Source organism: Vigna unguiculata, chromosome 6 (genome assembly GCF_037176805.1).
Source record: "Vigna unguiculata cultivar grain cowpea cultivar isolate G323 ecotype 2 chromosome 6, ASM3717680v1, whole genome shotgun sequence".
NCBI lineage: Eukaryota > Viridiplantae > Streptophyta > Magnoliopsida > Fabales > Fabaceae > Vigna > Vigna unguiculata.
Window position 1 is genome coordinate 25762349 of NC_140797.1, and position 19768 is coordinate 25782116.

The following is a 19768-nucleotide window of genomic DNA, read 5'->3' on the forward strand; positions in this document are numbered from 1 at the left end:
AGGACATAAATTACTATCACTTTTGCCTATCATTATTGGTATATTAAAAATAATAATAGTAGTAACAATAATAGTAGAATATTTCATATATTAAATTATATAATTAATTTTTGTTCTTGTATAATAATGTAAGATAAATACAAATTCTGAATTTATTGGAATTATCAACCTTAACCATGCGTTCACAAACTTAAATTAAGCCAAATTTGATTTCAAATTTTAAATTAAAATTCGTGTTAAAGTGAGATAAATTAAATTGAACTTATCTTTAATCTTACATATAATGTCTTCTTTATAATTGATAGTATAAGATTTTTAAATGATTTTGCTTAAGACTTAAGCTTAAAAAATAATAAGACAAAACATGTTAAAGAAAATAAATGTAAAATTTAAAAGGAAATACAAATTTTTTTAATTATTATTTGAGATTTAAGTGAAAGAAGATAGACACACTTTTTTAATAGAAGAAAGGAAAAAGCAGCTGAACCTCACTATATATGCTTCGTTATTAGGATATGGACAATTTTTCATTTCTCTTTTCGCAAAATTTCGGATCTCTTCAGTTTCATTGAATCAAAACCCTAATTCCCCCAATTTCACTTTTCAACATCGAAACCTATCTCTCTCGTTCTCGCTCTAAGTTCCTGACCGTTTTCCCGTTCTACAGCTTGATTCTCAGGTTCTTTCTTCTTCTCCTTTTTCTTCTTCTTCTTCTTCATCTTCTTCTTCTGCTTCTCAATTCTCTCCATAGTTTTTTTGCTTTTAATCTCAACCACAATTATAAAATTTTGCCAATTAAACTCTATTATTTGGTTTCAGTTGTTTAAGTTGTATTTTTCTTTTGCTTTCGCAATTGTGGAATTTCGCGATTTGCATTCCGCATTCGGATTTTTGGAATCGGAATTGCCGGGACGTGTTTGGATTTGGTCTGGGTTTGGTTTTGTAGTTGATGGATCCTTGGTCGTGATTTTGCTGTGGATTTTGGCTTGTGTTGCTGATTTTGATTGTGCTGTACTGGGTGCACGTTGGCAATATGTTCTGAAGACTGAAACAACAATAATGGCTTTAATTAGTAGCATTGGATGTGCTTAGCTGATAATATGAATTTTTTTATATTTTTCCTTACTATATGGGTGTGCTTATTCTAATATGAGTATGTTGGTGGTTGAGTTTATGTGCAACTGATTGTATGTGTTGCTGTATCAGATAATGCTATCTTTGTTTCAGGCATCTTACATTTTTAGGTTTCTGCCTTTCATTAGTATAGTACTGAAACTACTGCATTAATTAATTGCTTATCGTTGCTTAAGTTGACTGTAATGATCTTTGTTTAAGTTGGAACATCGTTTTCTTCGTTTTTAATTCTGGATGAACTTTACCGCAATAGGAGTGTGTAATGTTTTTTTCTGCACAGATTGTCTTGTTCTATTCTCATAGTAAAAGGGATTGAAGGTAACTAATAAATAGTTAGTAAGAGTGGAAGGTTAAGTATATGATTTGATTTAGTCTATCCAAATTTACATGGGGGCACGACAAAATAGAATATGAATCAAGTAATTATAATTCTGATTTTATTATTTTTGTTGAAGTTAGTGTTCCTACATGTAGTCCTATTCTGATTGCTAGTTTCCTCATTTCCATCATAATATTCTGTACAAGAGAGGAAGGTCAGGTAATAGACTAGTAATATTGAGTGATTGTAGGACTAAGACTAACTGAAATGGAGCTGGGTTTTCTAAAGCTTAGCTGCAATGAATGTTGATATTTATTGAACTTGACAAGTATGCTGTATTTGTACCTTCCTTTGTTTGGTGACTGACCCGGTATTGTATATCCTTTATGGGGGTGGAAGGTTAGGTATATGGGAATTATGACCTGTTGGAAAATTGATTTATTGCACTTAGGTTTCAAAATAAGTGGAGAAATGGGTCAGTGGATCTTTGTTATTTGTTCTTTATGTTCTGTTGAAAATTTGGATATTATTGTACCTGTACCTGATTGAAGTGCTGTAATTGTATCTGTGTGGAGAGTTATTTATTTGTTAGGAAATCTGCTATTGTTAGGGTGTATGCAAGAATTTGTAGGGGTTATTGCTAGGGAATTGGCCTGATTGGGCCGTAACCAACTGCCAGCTTGGCCATGGGTTAGAATTGGAAGCAAATTCTGTTGTAAGCTATGGAGAAATATTAAACAAGAGGAGAAGAGTATAGAGAAGCAAAGGAATTAGTGTCTGAGGAATGGATGCAACGATTCATGGCCTCTCAAATGTCCTAAGTTACTGTATATTTTGAGTTCAGCTGAGTCAGGTTTTGTTAGATTACGTGATTCCTGAACAGCTGAGTCAGGTTTTGTTGGATTACGTGATTCCTGAACTGTATCAGTTTCCATCCGTTCTGTACTTGATTAAACAAATTGTAGTAACATCTCCTCAGGTTTTCTAGAATCAACTCACCCCTCTTTTTTATCCTTACAATGGCCTCCCTTGTAGGGGGGTGTAAGTGTAATGTTTGAATGTTCCTTAAAAATTTAAGTGGTGCATGTGTAATTAAAATGGGGTGTCAGTGTAATGTTTTAAAAGCAAAGCGGAGGTTTGTGTAGGATTTTAAAATAGTTGGAGTGTTAGTGTAGTTTTAAAATACTTCAGTGGGTGTATGTGGAATTTGCACAACTAATTATCTACTTTGGTTTTGATAAGGGTTACAAAGTGTGGGGAGATCCTTGTATTGTTTTGGTTGTTTTAAAATTTTAATTGTTTTAATTTTTCCTGATTAAAGCACTGTAGTTGCATCTGTATACAATTTGTGGACTAATCACTATTACATTCTATTCATTCAATACTTAGATTGAAACAAATTATTGACTCTTGCTTTTCATCCTTGCTTTTTTAAATGGTAGCAATGCAATTTTCATGCTCTGTAATGTGCTTCTGTAGAGAGCATTATTTTTGGTAATCAAATAGATTTTCAATTGCATGAATCCTCTAGTTCTCATTAAAATTTACAGAGATCATCATGGACATTAATGAAGTTATTCCAGAGAAGCAGTTTGTGCCACAAACATTCAGGGGACAGAAAAGCAGTTTCTTCTGAAGGAAACTTCTTTTAAGGATAACTATAATCCATTTGGTTTTCTAGAATTATATTTTTTTAATTGGTTACTGTCCCTGTTTTCCTTTTCCCTCTGTAGTTTGTTGTAGTTTAAACTGTGTTCTGTTGTCATCCTGTAATCCTTTATGAACTTGATTGTTTGCAAACAGATCCATACCCGTGATGGTATTGATGTTAACAGATTGTTATCTAGTAGATATGATTTATTTATTTATTTTTAATTTTTGTTGTTGCCTATAATATTGTTTCTATAGTAATTTGTTAGTTCACTAGAAAACAATTTAATCTGATTATTTCTCTTTTATGTTTCAGGGACATATTTTCTACTAAAAAGATGTCGCCTTCCAAATCTAAGTCTAAAGATAAAAAGGCTGGCAAAGAAGCTCAGAAGTCTGTTGCCAAGTCTTCTGGATCTGCTAATGCAGTAGCTGGTGTACCAGCTAGTGCATACAACCCTTTATTGGGAACATTCCATACTTTGGAGATGCAACCAGCATCTACTTCCCAAGTACAATCGAATGGTCGTTTTCGGAATATAGATGAGACAGATGAACATCCCGCTGGCTCAGTGATAGCTGGTGTGGAGTATGATTCTGTTTCTAACAATGGTAGTTGGTCTGGTGAGTCTGAGGACCATAAAGAGAAATCTTCTATTCCTCCTGCTCGACTGGAGGCAGTTCCGGGAGCTGATAATGACAAACGAGAGAAAATTCGCCAGAAGAATGAAAAGAAACATCAACGGCAGAAGGAAAGGCGGGCACAAGAGTTGCATGATCGTTGCAGTGGATATATAATGTCAAGGAAACTAGAGGCACTTGCTCAACAGCTTGTGGCAATGGGGTTTTCTCACGAGCGTGCAACAGTAGCATTGATACTGAATGAAGGAAGGGTTGAGGAATCAGTAGCATGGCTGTTTGAAGGTGGTGAAGAAGCAGATAATCATAAAGATGCAAATATAAGTGGGAGTAATTTGAAAATTGATATATCAGATGAACTGGCTCGGATAGCAGACCTAGAAATCAAGTTCAGTTTCTCAAAACAGGAGGTTGAAAGAGCAGTTGTTGCTTGTGAGGGTGATCTTGATAAGGCTGCAGATTCTTTGAGAGAATTGAAGCTGGATCGACCATCTGGTCCACCAAAGCCAGATGAAGTTGGTGATCCTCCTTCATTTGGTAGTAAGCAGACAGGAGTTGTGAATCAGAATGCTAGGTCACAGACTAAACCCATTCTTTCTCCAAAAAAAGATGAAAAGGATTTTAACTATACCAAGCAAGCAATTACTGGAGGGTCAGCTGAATCCAGCAACAGACCTATGCAGCCTCTTAAGAGAATCCAATCCAAGTCTGATTGGGCAAAGCCTCAACAAGCTTCTATACCAGCTGACAAGAGGTGGCCAATTGCAGGATCTAATCCTTCGGTTTCTTACTCGTTGGCATCACCATTGCAAGTGTCACCCACACCTGCTAAGACAGAAGCTTCTTATGCGGCTGTTGGAGGTGATTATAAGAACCCTCAACCTGGTTCAGCTAGGGAGCCAGTAATTGTGATGCAGCGGCCTCAAACTGTTAATACAAAGCAGATTCCAGCTGCCAGCTTGAGTTCTTCTCCTCCTGGAATAGCTGCCAGTTGGTATCCAACTAACAGTGTAGAAGTCATGAGGTCCAATGGCTTTATGTCTCATCCTCCTAGCTCTAAAAGCCTCAGTTCAAACTATTTCAGTTCTAATCAAATGTACCACCAACTTCAGGGTCAGCCTCCTCAACAGTTTGTGGCTGGCAACAGCAGTTCGGTAGATCTGCAAGCAACCAACCGAGGGAGTAGCCTATGGAATGGAACAATGGCTGCGTCTCCAACACTTGCTGCTGCTTCTTCTCTTGGACTCTTTTCTGGGCTAGGATCTGCAGCAACTTCAGGGTCAACTTCTCCAGTAGACTGGAGCACTGGTGGATCAATGCAATTTGATTATACCAACATAGACTGGTCCTTGGATAGAGGCTTATCTCCACCTAGGTCTAATGCATTATTGCTTGGGCTTTCACCTTTTGCAAAGAGTGGTACTCTATACGGCTCAAATGCTTCTGGTGTGGTTCCTCAGCCAGCAATGAGATCATTACCCTCTAATGGTAGCATTGTTCCCTTGCCTGGATTGCAAGATGGTGGAGTATCTCCTGCTGAAACATCAGGTTCTCGGGAATGGAGTTCTCCATTTGAAGGGAAAGATCTTTTTAGTTTACCGAGACAGTTTGTTTCTTCTCCCTCCCTGTAGAGTGGAGGGGAGAAATCAAATGAATAAAAAAAAAGACCAAAAAATGTGTGGATTTGATGTTTGTTCTTATGATGCTATAGTTGATATGATGTTGGTCGTAAGCTTTCTGTGAAAAACAGCCGTCGAATTTCACATGCACTGTACACTTCCCCGTCCCATGCACAATTCACTTTCATACCCAAAACTTTTCACCGTCCAAACCAGACGAGTTATACAAAATCGGATATTTTACTTATACTGCAGCCTCAAGGACACCATATAAACTGGGTAGAGCCGTGGAATGTGTGATAACATCTAAAATATTCCATCACTCCCCAGTTCTGTGGCAGTGGTACATTTTTTTTAAAAGGTTTAATTATTAATTTTATCACTTAATTATTATTATTTTGTGAATTTTATCACTTTATTTTTTTAATTTTACAACTTTTATTTTTTCATGTATTTTATGAAACATCTTATCCCAAAACGGATCAGTAAAGTGAAAATGGAATGTTTGATGGTAGAATTTTGATAGAGATATTTTAAGTGGTCAATTTCGAGAAATGGTAATAGGTCAATATTAATTGTGTAATTAAGCTTTTTAAGCCAAGGGCAATTGTTTTATATAACTGGTTTGGAAACAGATATAGTCACGTTACACATTGGAATAAAAACACTAATAAAATTTTGTGGATGTTCATATAGGATAGATATTTGCATAATGTGGTGTTTTTTCAATAAGTTTTCTTCAATAATATGTTCAATAGAAGATTGTAATGAGTTATTAGTGGCGTATTTTATGTTAATATAGAAGACCTACATATCCGCATACTGTAACATTCAATTTCAATACGATGCCAGATTATCTCAAAAGGTCCAATTGCACATGAGGTACCATAAGGTTAGGAATATTTTGAATTGCAATTACCAAAAATGAATTCTCAATTCCACAACTTTTGAAAGTACAATTTAAAATTAAAAAATGCCTTCAAGACTGTTCAATCCAAAAATCTATTTCTACACAATTATATTCTAAATTGTATAATCTATAATACAATTTAAAATAATAAAAAAATGTATTCTAGACTGGATGAATGAAGAGAAGGTCCTCATTAAAAATATTTATATAAGCAGTCAAATACTAGACACAAACAAATAGTTCATGAACCATTTATCACCTTTTGACAAATATTTCTACATTTATATCGTAAGTTTACTTCCCACCAAAAAGGGATATCAAGGAGAAAATTATCTAAGTATTCTGTGCAGGTAAAATATCAAAAATCAAATTTTCGCCATAAAAACATTCCAATGTTAATTACATTAAGTGGTATAAAAATAAAAAAGATCATCCAACTTTGAAACAGAACTAAGATCATCTTTAACTTGCAACATTATTTTTTTGGTCTCTGAATAATTGCTAATAACCAGGACAAATTATTCGGACATTGTTACTTCTTAGATGCCCCTGCTTAATATTTATTCAATCGATTTTCTCTCTAATTTTATTGTTTCCCAGCAGTTAAATTGCAAAACTTAATTTTTACACCACTGAATGATGCAGGAGAAAAAAATACAAGATAATGCAATTTTGCATTTTTGCATTATTGTCTTCTTATCTTGAAAGACCATATGGTTAAACAGACTCTGAAACAACAGAAGCAGAGGCAGAAGAAGGATTTGAAGCAGGTTCTTGATACCACTGGTTTTCCTCTCTAGTTAGAAAATAGGCATCTGCAAATGAAGGTGAGAAATTCACATCAAAATCAAAATCCATCATAAGCTCATTCTAAAGCACCATCCTAATAAATATAAGTACTTAACATCTTGGTAACATGAAATGCATACACTTGTTGAAATAATTTTACTAAAATAACCTTTTCCCAGTAAATGTATTACTTTTATCTTGTGCAAATACATTAACATTGATATGGTTTAAATTAGAAATAGAAGTAATACTTCATTGAATGCTGAAATAAAATTAACCCTTTCAGTTAATGCACTTAGAGAAATACTTTTAAGGAGACTCCACCAAAAAGGCCATTTTCCTCACCGAAGTGTACTTGCCCCATCAGGACTTCATTCAATAGGGGCATTTGAATTGAAATTAGTTAATTTTTCAAATTAAAATAATATTGAAAGGATTTATATTTCTGACAACTTATATTTTGCAGATCAAATGCATGTTGAACCTCTGCACATTCTTATATGCAATATAAGTAAAATTAAACAATGTGAACTGGTAAATTCATTTCCCACTTTCCAAATCATAAGAAACATAGAATTAATCATTTTTGCTTCTAGATAATGGATATCTGCATATGGAACTAGAGCTTCAATATATCAGACATGGATGTAATTTTCTACCTTTGAAGGTTAATTTATCAAAGCTTACCTGATAAGAACACATCTTTGTATTCATCATCATCATAAACAAATTGTGGAGGATCAGGAGAGCCAATTCCAACAATGGTGCTTCCACTGCATGAGATGTATTCAGACAGCATGTAAGATGATTGCATCTTTTCAAATCATGACTCCATATTCCAACAAAAAGAAAGAGGATCAAGACAAATATTGACCACTTCAGAAGAATGAATACCATTCAGAAAAGGGAAGAGTAAACATCAGTTTACTTTTATGTATAACCTTTGATAGAATTAATTATAATGGAATTGTAGAAAATAGAGAATGAAAAACCTTCTTCTCTCATATTTCTGGATGGAATATACAGCGATATATATATATATATATATATATATATATATATATATATATATATATATATATATATATATATATGGAGGAAGATGAGACAATAATTGTGAAGAGTGACTAACAACATTGCTCTGTGGTAGAAGGGATTAGTCTCACACAAAGGGTGTAGAGAAACCTTTGTAAAAACCACAGAATATGTTTGTGCCTGGGGCCAGCTCTAGCATGTTTATATGACTTTTACGAAAATGCCAGTCTAGATATTAAAGAATTATAGGTTTTCCAGTGTTTTCACCTTCCTGACATAAAAACAGCACCATATTCTCCACGACCAGCTGCACTAATGCGCTGCTTCAGTCTTTTGAGAGATGGAAGAACTTCAAAAGCGGGAGGTTCTGCAGATGAAGGAAAAGGAAAATATGAAAAGAAAATTAAAGCCAAAAGCACCAGAACAGTACCAAACTTCAATGAGAATCAAATATAACTTTGGCAATGATAAGAAGAATTGATGTTGTGCAAGATATTAAGGGACACAGTTGATTTTTCAGTAAGTTGTACATACAATTATACAATGAGAATAGAATAGTAGAATATCAATTCTGGTATATACCATCATTCTAGACATCTCATAGAATTATGTAGAACTTGCATTCAATAAAATCAAATCAAAGCCAAAGTGAGAAAACACATAGCTAAAAGCATACCTAAATCATTAATACAAACATCTTGTGAGATACCAAGTTTTGAGATCTTCTCCAACAATGTTAAAGGATCAACATTACTAGTCTGGTCCAAACGTAGCCTCTGTATCATCAGAAGTTGTTAAATTCGTGACTAAAAGTTGAGGGAGATGGGGTATGGTTTCATTACTACTCCGAAAAGACAAATTACCTTGTAGACTTCTGCAGTTGAACATGCTTGTGGGGGTTTTATGAGAACCATTGGAACGTCCAGAGAAACTGGTGGAGGAATATTCTCAACAACCTGCACAGGTGAAGAAAAAATCTTGAATAAAATATAATGATAGGGAAATCATATTCAATAAGAGTTTAGCTGCAAGCAAATGGTTAAAAGGGTTATAAATGCATGGGAGTTCTGTAGTCACCGTCAAGCACAATAGTTAGACAAATCACTTCACATTCAATATAACTTTGCTCATATTTAATCAGCACAGAATGACTATCAAAGTTTTATACCATGACTCTTTAAGCTGTATTCTAGGAAGTGACATAAATCTCTTCACAATTATAACATCTAATCAGAATTGTAAAATATTATCAATTGGTGAATCCGGACAGCAAGATATAAAAATAAATAAGAAGTAAGCATCTTACGGTTTTCTCAAATATGAATTTGAGAATGGAAGGTACCTAATTTTTTGACTAACCTCTCCTCGACCAGTGCAATAGGCTGCTCCCTGAGAGAAAAAGAAGGGAATATCTGATCCAATCTCACTTGACCATTCTTGGAGTTCTTTCTCTGAAGCAATGCCACCACTAAATTGATTTGCTGCCCATAGTGCAGTTGCAGCATTGCTACTTCCACCACCAAGCCCTGCCCCAGTAGGCACTCGTTTATCCAGATGAATCTGACAACAACATGACCATACATAACACACATGAAATCTTGGGGTAAGATGAGTTTAGATGAAAAGATAGAAGCATGCTGATTTTAATTAAAAATGGTAAAAATTAGGAAGAGAATAAACATCGTAACTTCGTACCCAAAAGAACTTGTCGCTACCAGTCTTCTTCCTATAAAGGTTAAGCGCCTTAATAATCTGTTAAAAGAGAATTTCCATATAACATTCTCTGAAATGTGAACAGATAAATGACCAGAAGAGGAAGAGAATGAGAAGGGAAACAGTAGTACCAGATTTCTATCATCAAGGGGCACCCCAGACACATTGGTTGAGAGGCTATCCTTGGTTTTTGAAGGTGACAAAGAGAACTTAATTATGTCACCTAGACTTATCACCTGAAAGACTCAAAAAAAATGCAAAACATGCTCAAAATGCATAAACCATATTAAAAGGTAAATCAAATAAGAGAGCACTGAAGTAGTTGCCAAAATGTGATAACCTCTTACATGAAAAAGGGATGCCAAGTCATGATACCCATCTTCCCTCTTGTTTGTTATTCTCAAGAAAACATTTATCTGCAGAAGAAAAGGTAGCAATGTCAACACAAAATAACCAAATTTGGGTAGCCTCCAAGCAAAAGCACGGGGAAAGTGGTTACCTTGCAAGGAGAGAACAAAGTAAGCCTCGAAAGGGGAGCTTCCCTGTCCACTTCATCAGCCAACTGGTTAAACCTTGCTTCAGGGTCATACACAATCTAATCTCACCAACAAAAGATTACAAAATTTAAAAAACATCTGTTGATAATCAAAATTCAAACCTAAAACAAATGTTATTCTACACAAACAACCACACTGAAACTTCGATCCAGAGCATAACACACTAAAAAAAATTCAAACTTTATCCCTAAACAAACTTAATTCTACACAAACAACACTACTGAAACTTCAATCAGTAAAAAAGCATAACAAAAAAGAAAGAGGGGAAGAAAAATATGTAACCTCTACTTGTCTCTTAGAAGTGTCGGAATCGGAAGCCATGGCTCTAACCAAATGGGGTCTCTGAAACCGAAGCTTAGAATGAAAATTGGATGTCCCATTTGGTCTGAATTGAGAAAAATGGCTACTTCTGAAGGAGTTTTGGGAAGTGGGGAAGACATAGCTACTGCAAAGAAGGTGAGAAGCAGCCATGGGTGGTTGAAAGATCGGAACTTGAATTCAGGTGCAGATTGGGCACGTGAAAAATTTTCTGTAAGTGATGTGCTTCTTGTTCGTCGTTTATTCTTCCTACAAAATCTGGTCAAATTCAATTGTGCCGGTAGGAAAAATTCTTAAGAATGGTTTAAAGACTGTTTTAAAACTCTAATTCAAACGGTCAAAGCCGACAAATCACTTCTTTACATGTTTTTTTCAGAGTCTGGCTAGCAGAGGTGGCTTTAATGGGGGACTGATTAAAGAAGAACTATTTTTTTAGTTAATATATATAAATAATATAACTTATAAAAAATAAAACAATAACAAGCATATAATAGTCATTAAAAAATTATTAGTTGGTGATTTTCTCCTACTCAACCCAAAATTGTAAAATTAACACATGTTAATGCATGATGAAATTTTCAACGTTAAAGTAAGTAATCTTATGAGGAATAAAATGAAAAACTTTTCTCTTTCTATTTGAATTTATCAAAAGGTTAACAATAAGTAAGAATTTTAAACTTCTTTTCCTACAATAATTTTTTCGCTAATATCTTTTTCATTTTATATGAACTCTCAAGATATTTTATTAAAATAATTGGATTCCATTCCTTGGTTTTTTAGTTTTATCCTGGAAGTGATGATGGCTTCTCCATTTTTATTAAAAACTAAAATTTATTATTTACAACAAAAAAGACAAAATTCAAATTGTTAGAAGAAAGAAAAAGAAAAGAAGAGAATGCCTCACCAAAAAATTTTAAATCACCAATATATATATATATATATATATATATATATATATATATATATATATATATATATATATATTGCTGTCGTAAAGATTGACTCTACAGGCTGTTAAAAATATAATATCTTAGCAAGAAAATAAATGTATAATAATAAACATATGTTTAAAGTATTACCTTGTATTATTATTGATGATCTTTTAGTAATCCGTTGCTAATCAGATATTTAGATTAATGACATAATCCAATTACTAAGTTTCAATTAATAAATAATTAAGACATTTTGTTCTTCATTAAGAGTAGTGGTACCAATAATTCTTATGTTATACTATATATACATATATATTATATAAATAAATAAATATATGTATATATATAAAGTGTAAATTATAATAGTATCTTTAATATTTATATATTTTTTTATTTTGTATTATTATAATAGTTTCTTTGAAAAGTTTAAATGAAACTTATACAATGTTTATAAATAAAAAATATGTAATAATTTAATGTTCAAAGAAAAAGAAAAAATGTTGGTATGAAGTTTTAAAATAATGAAATATTAATGTAATTTGAAAATTTTTTAAACTGTTGCAGAAATTCAATAAACATGACACAGTTGAAGGTTTATTTCCATTTACTTAAAATTGACCGCAAAGTTCACGTGGATACGTACTGCAACTCTCATAAAAATCCTATCCCACCAGCCTGTTTCTGTTCCGCATTTCGAGGTTCATCTTCTGCGCTACATTATTCCCCTATTTATTTATCTCCGTCCCTAAGCAGCGGTTGTGTTTCACTTGAGAGGAAGGTTTACAAGGAGAGAGAAAGAGATGGAAAGAATTAAAAAGTGAAGTTATTTTTATTTTTTTTAAAAGATTAGAAAGTAATTTTAAAGTACATTAAAAAATAAAATTAGTAAAAGTTTATGATTGAATTGAATAATATAATATATTAAAAAATATTAATTGATAAAATAAAATAAAATTATTAAAATATTTCTAATGTTAGAAGTAATATAAAATATTATATATGTGACATCCCATTTTAGAAAGATATTTACGTCACAAGATCATGATAACGAGAAGCACTTAGATAATTAAAAAAGAAAAGTAGGAAAGATAACTATTACAGTAATCCGGAATTTACTTAAAGGAAAACTTAGGCGTACCACATAGTCCTAAGCAAAAGGAAATCTTAAAAGTTCAACAGTCTTGCAAAAGGGTTGCCCTCAAGGCAACTAATACAAAAGGCCTTATGGCCATGAAATTACTCCTAAGACATCCAGACAGGGGAGTCTAGGCCGCACCGCTGCTTCTCCCGGATTCATCTCGAACAACCTTCTCATCTGCTCCCACCAGAAGGTGATCATCGCAAAAGAGAAAACATAACAGAAACAACACAAAATGCAAGGGTAAGCTAGTGTAACTTGAAACTAATCATGGTTTAAAGAACAAGTGCATAAACATTCACAGGCATACAACACAGAGACACATAAGTCATGTTATGGCAAACAAGCAAGACACTATGACTCAATTATCCGGATAAATATATTAAGATCGGATTCACCGGACGCTTGCACTTGTGGTGGCCTCTACTGCTCTGCAGAGCCATTGCCAATGGGTTTCACCCTACCACGCACAAGGTTAGCCTTTAAGCGTCTAAGGCCATTATCCTGCCAAAGACTAGGGCCTCCCGCTACTCTCACCACTTGGGTCAGTTTGCTCTACTTGAGACTCACTGACCCCTTTAGAGTTTCGGGATGCGATCCTTACTTGAATCCTTATCTTAATATATACACTACACGCCACCATAAAATCTTCCCACGAGACTCATGGAATTACGCCTATCACACCAAATTTATGTTTCATACCATGCCCACCACCTTTATTTAGAACATCCATTCCTCATGCGAATTCTCAACCACCCAACCAAACAAAATTCATGAGTTATTCATGCCAACACACCAACTTTTAGTTCATAAGATTCAAGCAACCATATATATATATATTCACCTGCTCTAGGTTTTGAAAGAAAGGGGTAAATAAATAAATCACACAATTCACCCATCAAACAAAGAGGAAAACAGATTTGGAACCACCCGCTGCAGTAGCCTCGCTCAAGCTAAGAGTCGTCGCCCAGGCGAGAGAAGTTGTCTCGCTCAGGCGACTGGCTCTCGCTTAGGCGAGCCTACAACAGTGGGTCATTGGAGGATTCACGATCTCTCGCTCAGGCGACGCTGTCTCGCCTGAGCGAGCTGGCCTGTCGCTCAAAACGCAGCCCCTCGCCTGGGCGAGTGCTCGAGGCAGAACCAGGGTGAGCATCCTGATACTCTCGCCTAGGCGAGACGAGCTCGCTTGGGCGAGAATAGCAGAGTTCACCACTGTCATCCCACATGCAATGGCGGAAACAGCTCAGATCCACTCCCAAATTCACATGCAACTCCATTTCATTCAACAAAAGCACACCACACACGCATAAAAACATACAACGACCAAAAACAGCCAAATAGTGATTTAAAACCAAAGAATCTAGCTTCCCTTACCTCTTTAAGCGCTAGAAAACACAACGGGTTCACACCACCGAACACCACAGCTTCAGTAACTACTACAATGAGCTGCAACCACGAAACCAGGACCAAACAAGGGTACGGAGTTAGATCCCCACCAACTCATGTGCCCAACAACGGAAGAAAGGGAAAGACCAGGAGAGTTCCCAGATTTTACTTACTTGAATGCCAAAACGAACTTAGCTAGTTCGAAGGGGGGAGATTCACCGTGCCCTAGCAGAGGACTTCTGCTTTCGTAGAGAGGTTGAGGGAAGACTGGCTTTCTGAAAACAAGGTGATGTGAAACTGTGAGGGGGTTTGGCAGGGTAGGGTGCCCTTCAGAGGGCTGCCCTTGGGCCTACGAAGGGCCAGGCCCAAACCTCTGGGATAGAAAGAAAAAAAAAGGGCTTACAATATAAATTATTTAAAATAATTTATTTAATTTTTATTGATTATGTAAAATAATAAAAAATATATTTATAAAAAATTGAATAATAAAATTTATTTGGTATGAAATTAAATTTAACATTTATTAATTTAATGTTTACATAAAAAATAATTTATTTATGTTATATATATATATATATATATATATATATATATATATATATATATATATATATTGTTTTTAAGTCTTTAAAGTAGAAATTTTTTTGTTTATTTTGTGAAAACCCCATTATCTCTTCCCCTTATACTCTCTTCTCTCTGTTACCCATACCACAAAACAACACTTCTCCCTCTCTACTTTTCTCTGCCTTCTCTCTACCAGAAGACATTCTGAATTTTCATCCAAAAGTCTGAATTATTCTTTTTTGTTGCAAAATTCAGTTCCCCTTATACCTCTTCCCTCGGCTGCAATTCTATTTCCTCCATGTAAGTTAATTTCAGCCTTCCCCATCTCTCTTTAATTCGAAATTTTGGAGCTCCAATCTTGTTGAGCCAAATTGGGAACCTATTCTCACCTTGTGAACCTGCATTTCAGCTCAATAGGTTGTGCAATTGAAGTCCCCTTGGTTGGAAGTGTTCTAGCTAGTTAGTAACCTCTAGAGGTAAGGGAAGCTAACCATTTTTATTCGAATTGGTATAAAAATCTGTTTGATGAGTCTGAATTACATGTTTAAGTGTTGAAATGATGTTTGAATTGCATGAATTGGTGAGTGATTGATTTGTGTGTGAAGAATCTGGGCTCCTGCATGTGGGAACAGGTTCCTAATCTGGTATTTTTGCCTAGGCGAGTGACTCTCGCCTGAGCGAAAACACCAGAAAAACCCACCCTTGGTCTTGCACAAAGCCTCGCCTAGGCGAGCTCAGGTCGCTTGAGTGAGAGACACTCTCGTCTAAGCAAACTAGCTTAGCCTGAGCGAGAGTTCGCCCAGGTTTTTATTTTAGCCACTGTTAGAGCCTCGCCCAGGTGAGACTGACTCGCCTAAGCGAGATGGCCTCTCGCCTGGGCTAGATTGTCTAGCTTGAGCGAGGATCACTACAGTGGGAAGTTTATGGTTCTGTTGTAAAGAATTAAGTTATATGTCTAAATGAAACTTTGCACCTTTAGTCTCTTATATGCTTGAAATGTTATGTTAATATTCTGTGTGGTGAAATTTGTTGAACATGAATTAAGAGAGGTTGTGGTTGAATGGAATTTCAAGGGAAATTCAGATAAGTATGTCAGCGTCTGTAAGGACGTGAGAACTCCTTATTGGTTGGTATCCTGAAACTCCAATAATCATTCACGCTTAGATAGAGCATAATGGATTATGTCGTGAGAAGTAGTAGGAGGTCCTAGTCTTTGGACTTGATTGAGTCCTAGACGCGAAGGGGACTTACTCTGGGAATGGTCGGGTGATAACCCCTTGTGTCCAAACTTTGCAGAGTTTGGGAACCGTTACAGGTGCAAGCCACCAAGAGCTCCAATGTCGCTTACACAATCCGGATATGGATTCTAGAATTATACAATTGAGCTATGTGTTATGAATGATATTTATATTGTGAACTGTATCATTTTCTCTTATTTCAGTTAGCTTACACTTCTAGTTTATGTTTGCTTTTCCTTGTGTGTTCTCCTTTGCAATGCTCACCTACGGTTGGTGTGAGCAAAGCCGAATCCAGATGAAGATACCCCTCTTCTGAGAAGGAGTTGATGCTTTTTCTGGGATGTCCCGTGGTATTTTTTGGGTTTGATGCTGTGATGTTTTGGGATGTACAATTTAGCCTTTTTCTTATGCCTATACTTGCCTTTTTGGATTTATATGGCAATTTTGGATAACTGTACAAGTTATATATATATATATATGTATATATATATGTATATATATATATGTATATATATATATATACATATATATATATACATATATATATATATGTATATATATATATATATATATATATATATACATATATATATATGATAGTTATTCCCTACTATTTGTTGTGCTTGATCATAATATAATGTTTTATTTGGTAGTGTGAAAACTATTAAATGGGATGTTACATTTTTTGTATCAAAGTAGTAGTTCCTATAGGGTTTGTAGGTATGAGCTTGCTTAGCTTCTGTTGTGTGTTTCTCATTGTGTTTTGGTGTAGTTGTGGTATCTGTTAGCTAGACTAATGGTTCCTCTCTTTGTGTGGTCAGAGCTATGGCACCTAGGCCTCCTCCTCCTCCTCTTCCAAACCCGGATAGTTCTCACTGGGTGGAGACAATTAAGGCGATGTTAGCAGCCCTGCAACAGCAAATGCTAACATGGTGAATCAGCACAACCTAGCCTTACAACAGATGGAGTCTGCTAAGCTCGCAGCGGAGGCGACTCAGTAGAGGCATTTGGAAGCCCTGCATTAGTTAAAGGAGAATCGTTCTGCAGTTGGATCTTCCCAAGCTCCACCATCACGAGTACAATAGTGGAGTTTTGAGGATTTTCTTCAACATCATTCGTCCCGCTTCGATGGCAAGACCATCCCGAATGAGGCAAATCAGTGGATGAGAGATATGGAGCGAATTTATGATGCTAAGAGGTGCCCAGCAGAAAATAGGCTAGCATATTTTGAGTACCTGCTTACCGGAGAGGCTGTCCACTGGTGTTCTAGTATGAAGATGATGCTAGAAGACAGTAGGGAGCCTGTCACTTGGGAGTTGTTCAAGAAGAAGTTTTATGCTGAGTACTTCCCAAACAGTGAGGTAGAGTTCTTGCAGCTGATGCAAAGAGAGATGTCAGTATTAGAGTATGCTGAAAAGTTCAAGCACCTGGGCAGATTCCACACCTTGAGGATGGCTGAGGATTGGCAATGTAGGAAGTTTGAGAATGGGTTGAGAGGTGATCTCAAACTCATGGTGGCTCCGCTCTCTATCAAGGAATTTATTGCCTTGGTGGACAAAGCAAGGGTAATGGAGAAGTTAATAGCTGAAGTTGAAGCTCAACAGCGACCTCAGCAGAAGGTGGGAGGACCATATGGGTCCACGAGCCGACAGGATGATCGGAGGAAACCCTACTCTAGACCTTAGCCTCAGGGGTCCAGGAGATTTCCACCTTAGTCCCATCAACATCAATCTCACAGGCCACATTGTTATCATTGTGGAGGGCCCCACATGAGGAGTGCTTGCCCTCAGCTTGGCGGCAGGCAAACATGTCATAGATGTGGCCAGGAGGGCCACTTCCTCAAAGATTGCCCCATTAGTAGGAGTGTAGTGTCGAGGCCTCCGACGCAGTCTCAGCCATAGCAGACATGGGGAAGTGCAAGGCCTCAGGCAGCTGGCCGAGTATACGTCATGACGGGTACAGAGGCAGATAGATCAGGTAACCTCATCATCGGATCTTGTGTGATTGCTGGTAGGAGCTTGCATGTTTTATATGATTCGGGAGCGACACACTCATTTGTGTCGAAGTCTATAGTGGTAGAGTTGGGTCTCCCGACGAGGGAACTCCAGTACGACTTGGTGGTGTCCACACTTGCTTCTGGGTTGGTTAGAACCTCGATAATGTGTGCTAGATGTTTGATCGAGGTTGAGGGACGCAAGTACAGGGTAAACCTTATCTGTTTACCTCTGGAGGGGTTAGATGTAATCTTGGGAATGGATTGGCTATTTACTAATCACATTCTCATTGATTGCAATGAGAAGAAGGTGTTATTCCCCAACTCAGAGGAAAAAGATATGTTGATGTCCTCACAACAGGTGGATCAAGCCATCAAGGAGGGATCTTGGTGTTTCTTAATTCTGACCCAACTATCTGTTGAGAATGGAGATGGTCACCTTGGGACGCCAGTGGTAAGGGAATTCTCAGATGTTTTCCCTGATGATGTGCCTGGCTTGCCCCCTTCTAGGGATATAGAGTTCTTTATTGATCTGGTGCTTGGAGCAGGACCAATATCAATAGCACCTTACAGGATGGCTCCTGCTGAGTTAGCAGAGTTGAGGAAATAGATTGAAGAGCTGCTGGAGAAACAGTTTATCAAACCAAGCGTGTCACCTTGGGGAGCGCCAGTGTTATTCGTCAAGAAGAAAGATGGAAGCTCTAGGCTTTGTGTGGACTATAGGCAACTCAACAAGTTAACCATCAAGAACAAATATCCTCTGCCAAGGATAGATGACTTGTTAGATCAGTTTCACGACACTGCAGTGTTTTCTAAGATCGACTTGAGATCAGGGTACCTTGAGATTAGAGTTAAGTCTGATGATGTGCAGAAGACCTCTTTCAGATCCAGATATGGGCACTATGAGTACGTAGTGATGCCCTTCGGTGTGACTAACGCCCCTGCCTTGTTCATGGACTATATGAACAAAATCTTCAGGCCGTTTCTAGACAAGTTCGTGGTGGTTTTCATCGACGACATCTTGATATACTCCCAAACTCGTGAAGAGCATCTAGAGCATCTGAGGATAGTTTTGAGCATCTTGAGAGAGAAGCAACTGTATGCAAAATTGTCAAAGTGCGAGTTTTGGATGACCACGGTCCAATTCTTGGGGCATATGATCTCGACTTAGGGCATATCTGTGGATCCATCTAAAGTGGAAGTTGTGTTGAAGTGGGAGCGTCCTAAATCAGTGACTAAGATTAGGAGCTTTGTGGGACAGACAGGCTACTACAGGAGGTTCATTGAGGGATTCTCTAAGATCGTGGCACCCTTGACACAACTGACTCGCAAGGATCAGCCTTTTGCTTGGATCGACCGGTGTGAAGATAGTTTCCAAGAGTTGAAGCAGAAATTGACTAGTGCTCCTGTGTTGGTGATTCCTGATACCAGTAGACCCTTTGAGGTTTACTGTGATGCCTCCCATCAGGGATTAGGGTGTGTTCTGATGCAAGAGCGAAAAGTGGTTGCCTACGCCTTAAGACAGCTGAAAAGTCATGAGAAGAATTACCCCACACACAATCTGGAGTTGGCAGCTATAGTGTTTGCACTGAAAATCTGGAGACATTATCTGTATGGCGACGCACAGTTCCATGTTTTCAGTGACCATAAAGCCTAAAGTACCTGTTTGACCAGAAAGAGTTAAACATGAGGCAGAGGCGATGGATGAAGTTCTTAAAGGACTTTGACTTTGAGTTGTTGTACCACCCGGGGAAAGCAAATGTGGTGGCTGATGCCCTAAGCCGAAAAATAGTCCACGCATCTTATATGATGGCCAGGGAATTGGATTTAGTGG

General features: G+C 36.7%; 3 protein-coding genes across 3 annotated transcripts; 2 read left to right on the forward strand and 1 right to left on the reverse strand.

Moving 5' to 3' along the window:
• The first annotated feature begins 503 nt into the window (after window positions 1-503).
• LOC114188010 (uncharacterized) lies at window positions 504-5474 on the forward strand. The gene is made up of 2 exons (XM_028076485.2): window positions 504-679; window positions 3420-5474. The coding sequence occupies exon 2, from the start codon at window positions 3442-3444 to the stop codon at window positions 5371-5373; it is 1932 nt and encodes a 643-aa protein (XP_027932286.1). The 5' UTR covers window positions 504-679; window positions 3420-3441; the 3' UTR covers window positions 5374-5474.
• Window positions 5475-6709: 1235 nt separating this feature from the next.
• CDPMEK (4-(cytidine 5'-phospho)-2-C-methyl-D-erithritol kinase) lies at window positions 6710-11098 on the reverse strand. Its single transcript, XM_028074770.2, has 11 exons — window positions 10648-11098; window positions 10308-10403; window positions 10156-10224; window positions 9940-10044; window positions 9791-9847; window positions 9455-9655; window positions 8959-9051; window positions 8772-8871; window positions 8363-8462; window positions 7748-7833; window positions 6710-7086 (listed from the first exon to the last, which is right to left on the reverse strand). The coding sequence occupies exons 1-11, from the start codon at window positions 10834-10836 to the stop codon at window positions 6989-6991; spliced, it is 1194 nt and encodes a 397-aa protein (XP_027930571.1). The 5' UTR covers window positions 10837-11098; the 3' UTR covers window positions 6710-6988.
• Window positions 11099-17113: 6015 nt separating this feature from the next.
• On the forward strand, window positions 17114-17626 carry LOC146885688 (uncharacterized). Its single transcript, XM_085675049.1, has one exon. The coding sequence runs from the start codon at window positions 17114-17116 to the stop codon at window positions 17624-17626; it is 513 nt and encodes a 170-aa protein (XP_085531175.1).
• Window positions 17627-19768: the final 2142 nt, after the last annotated feature.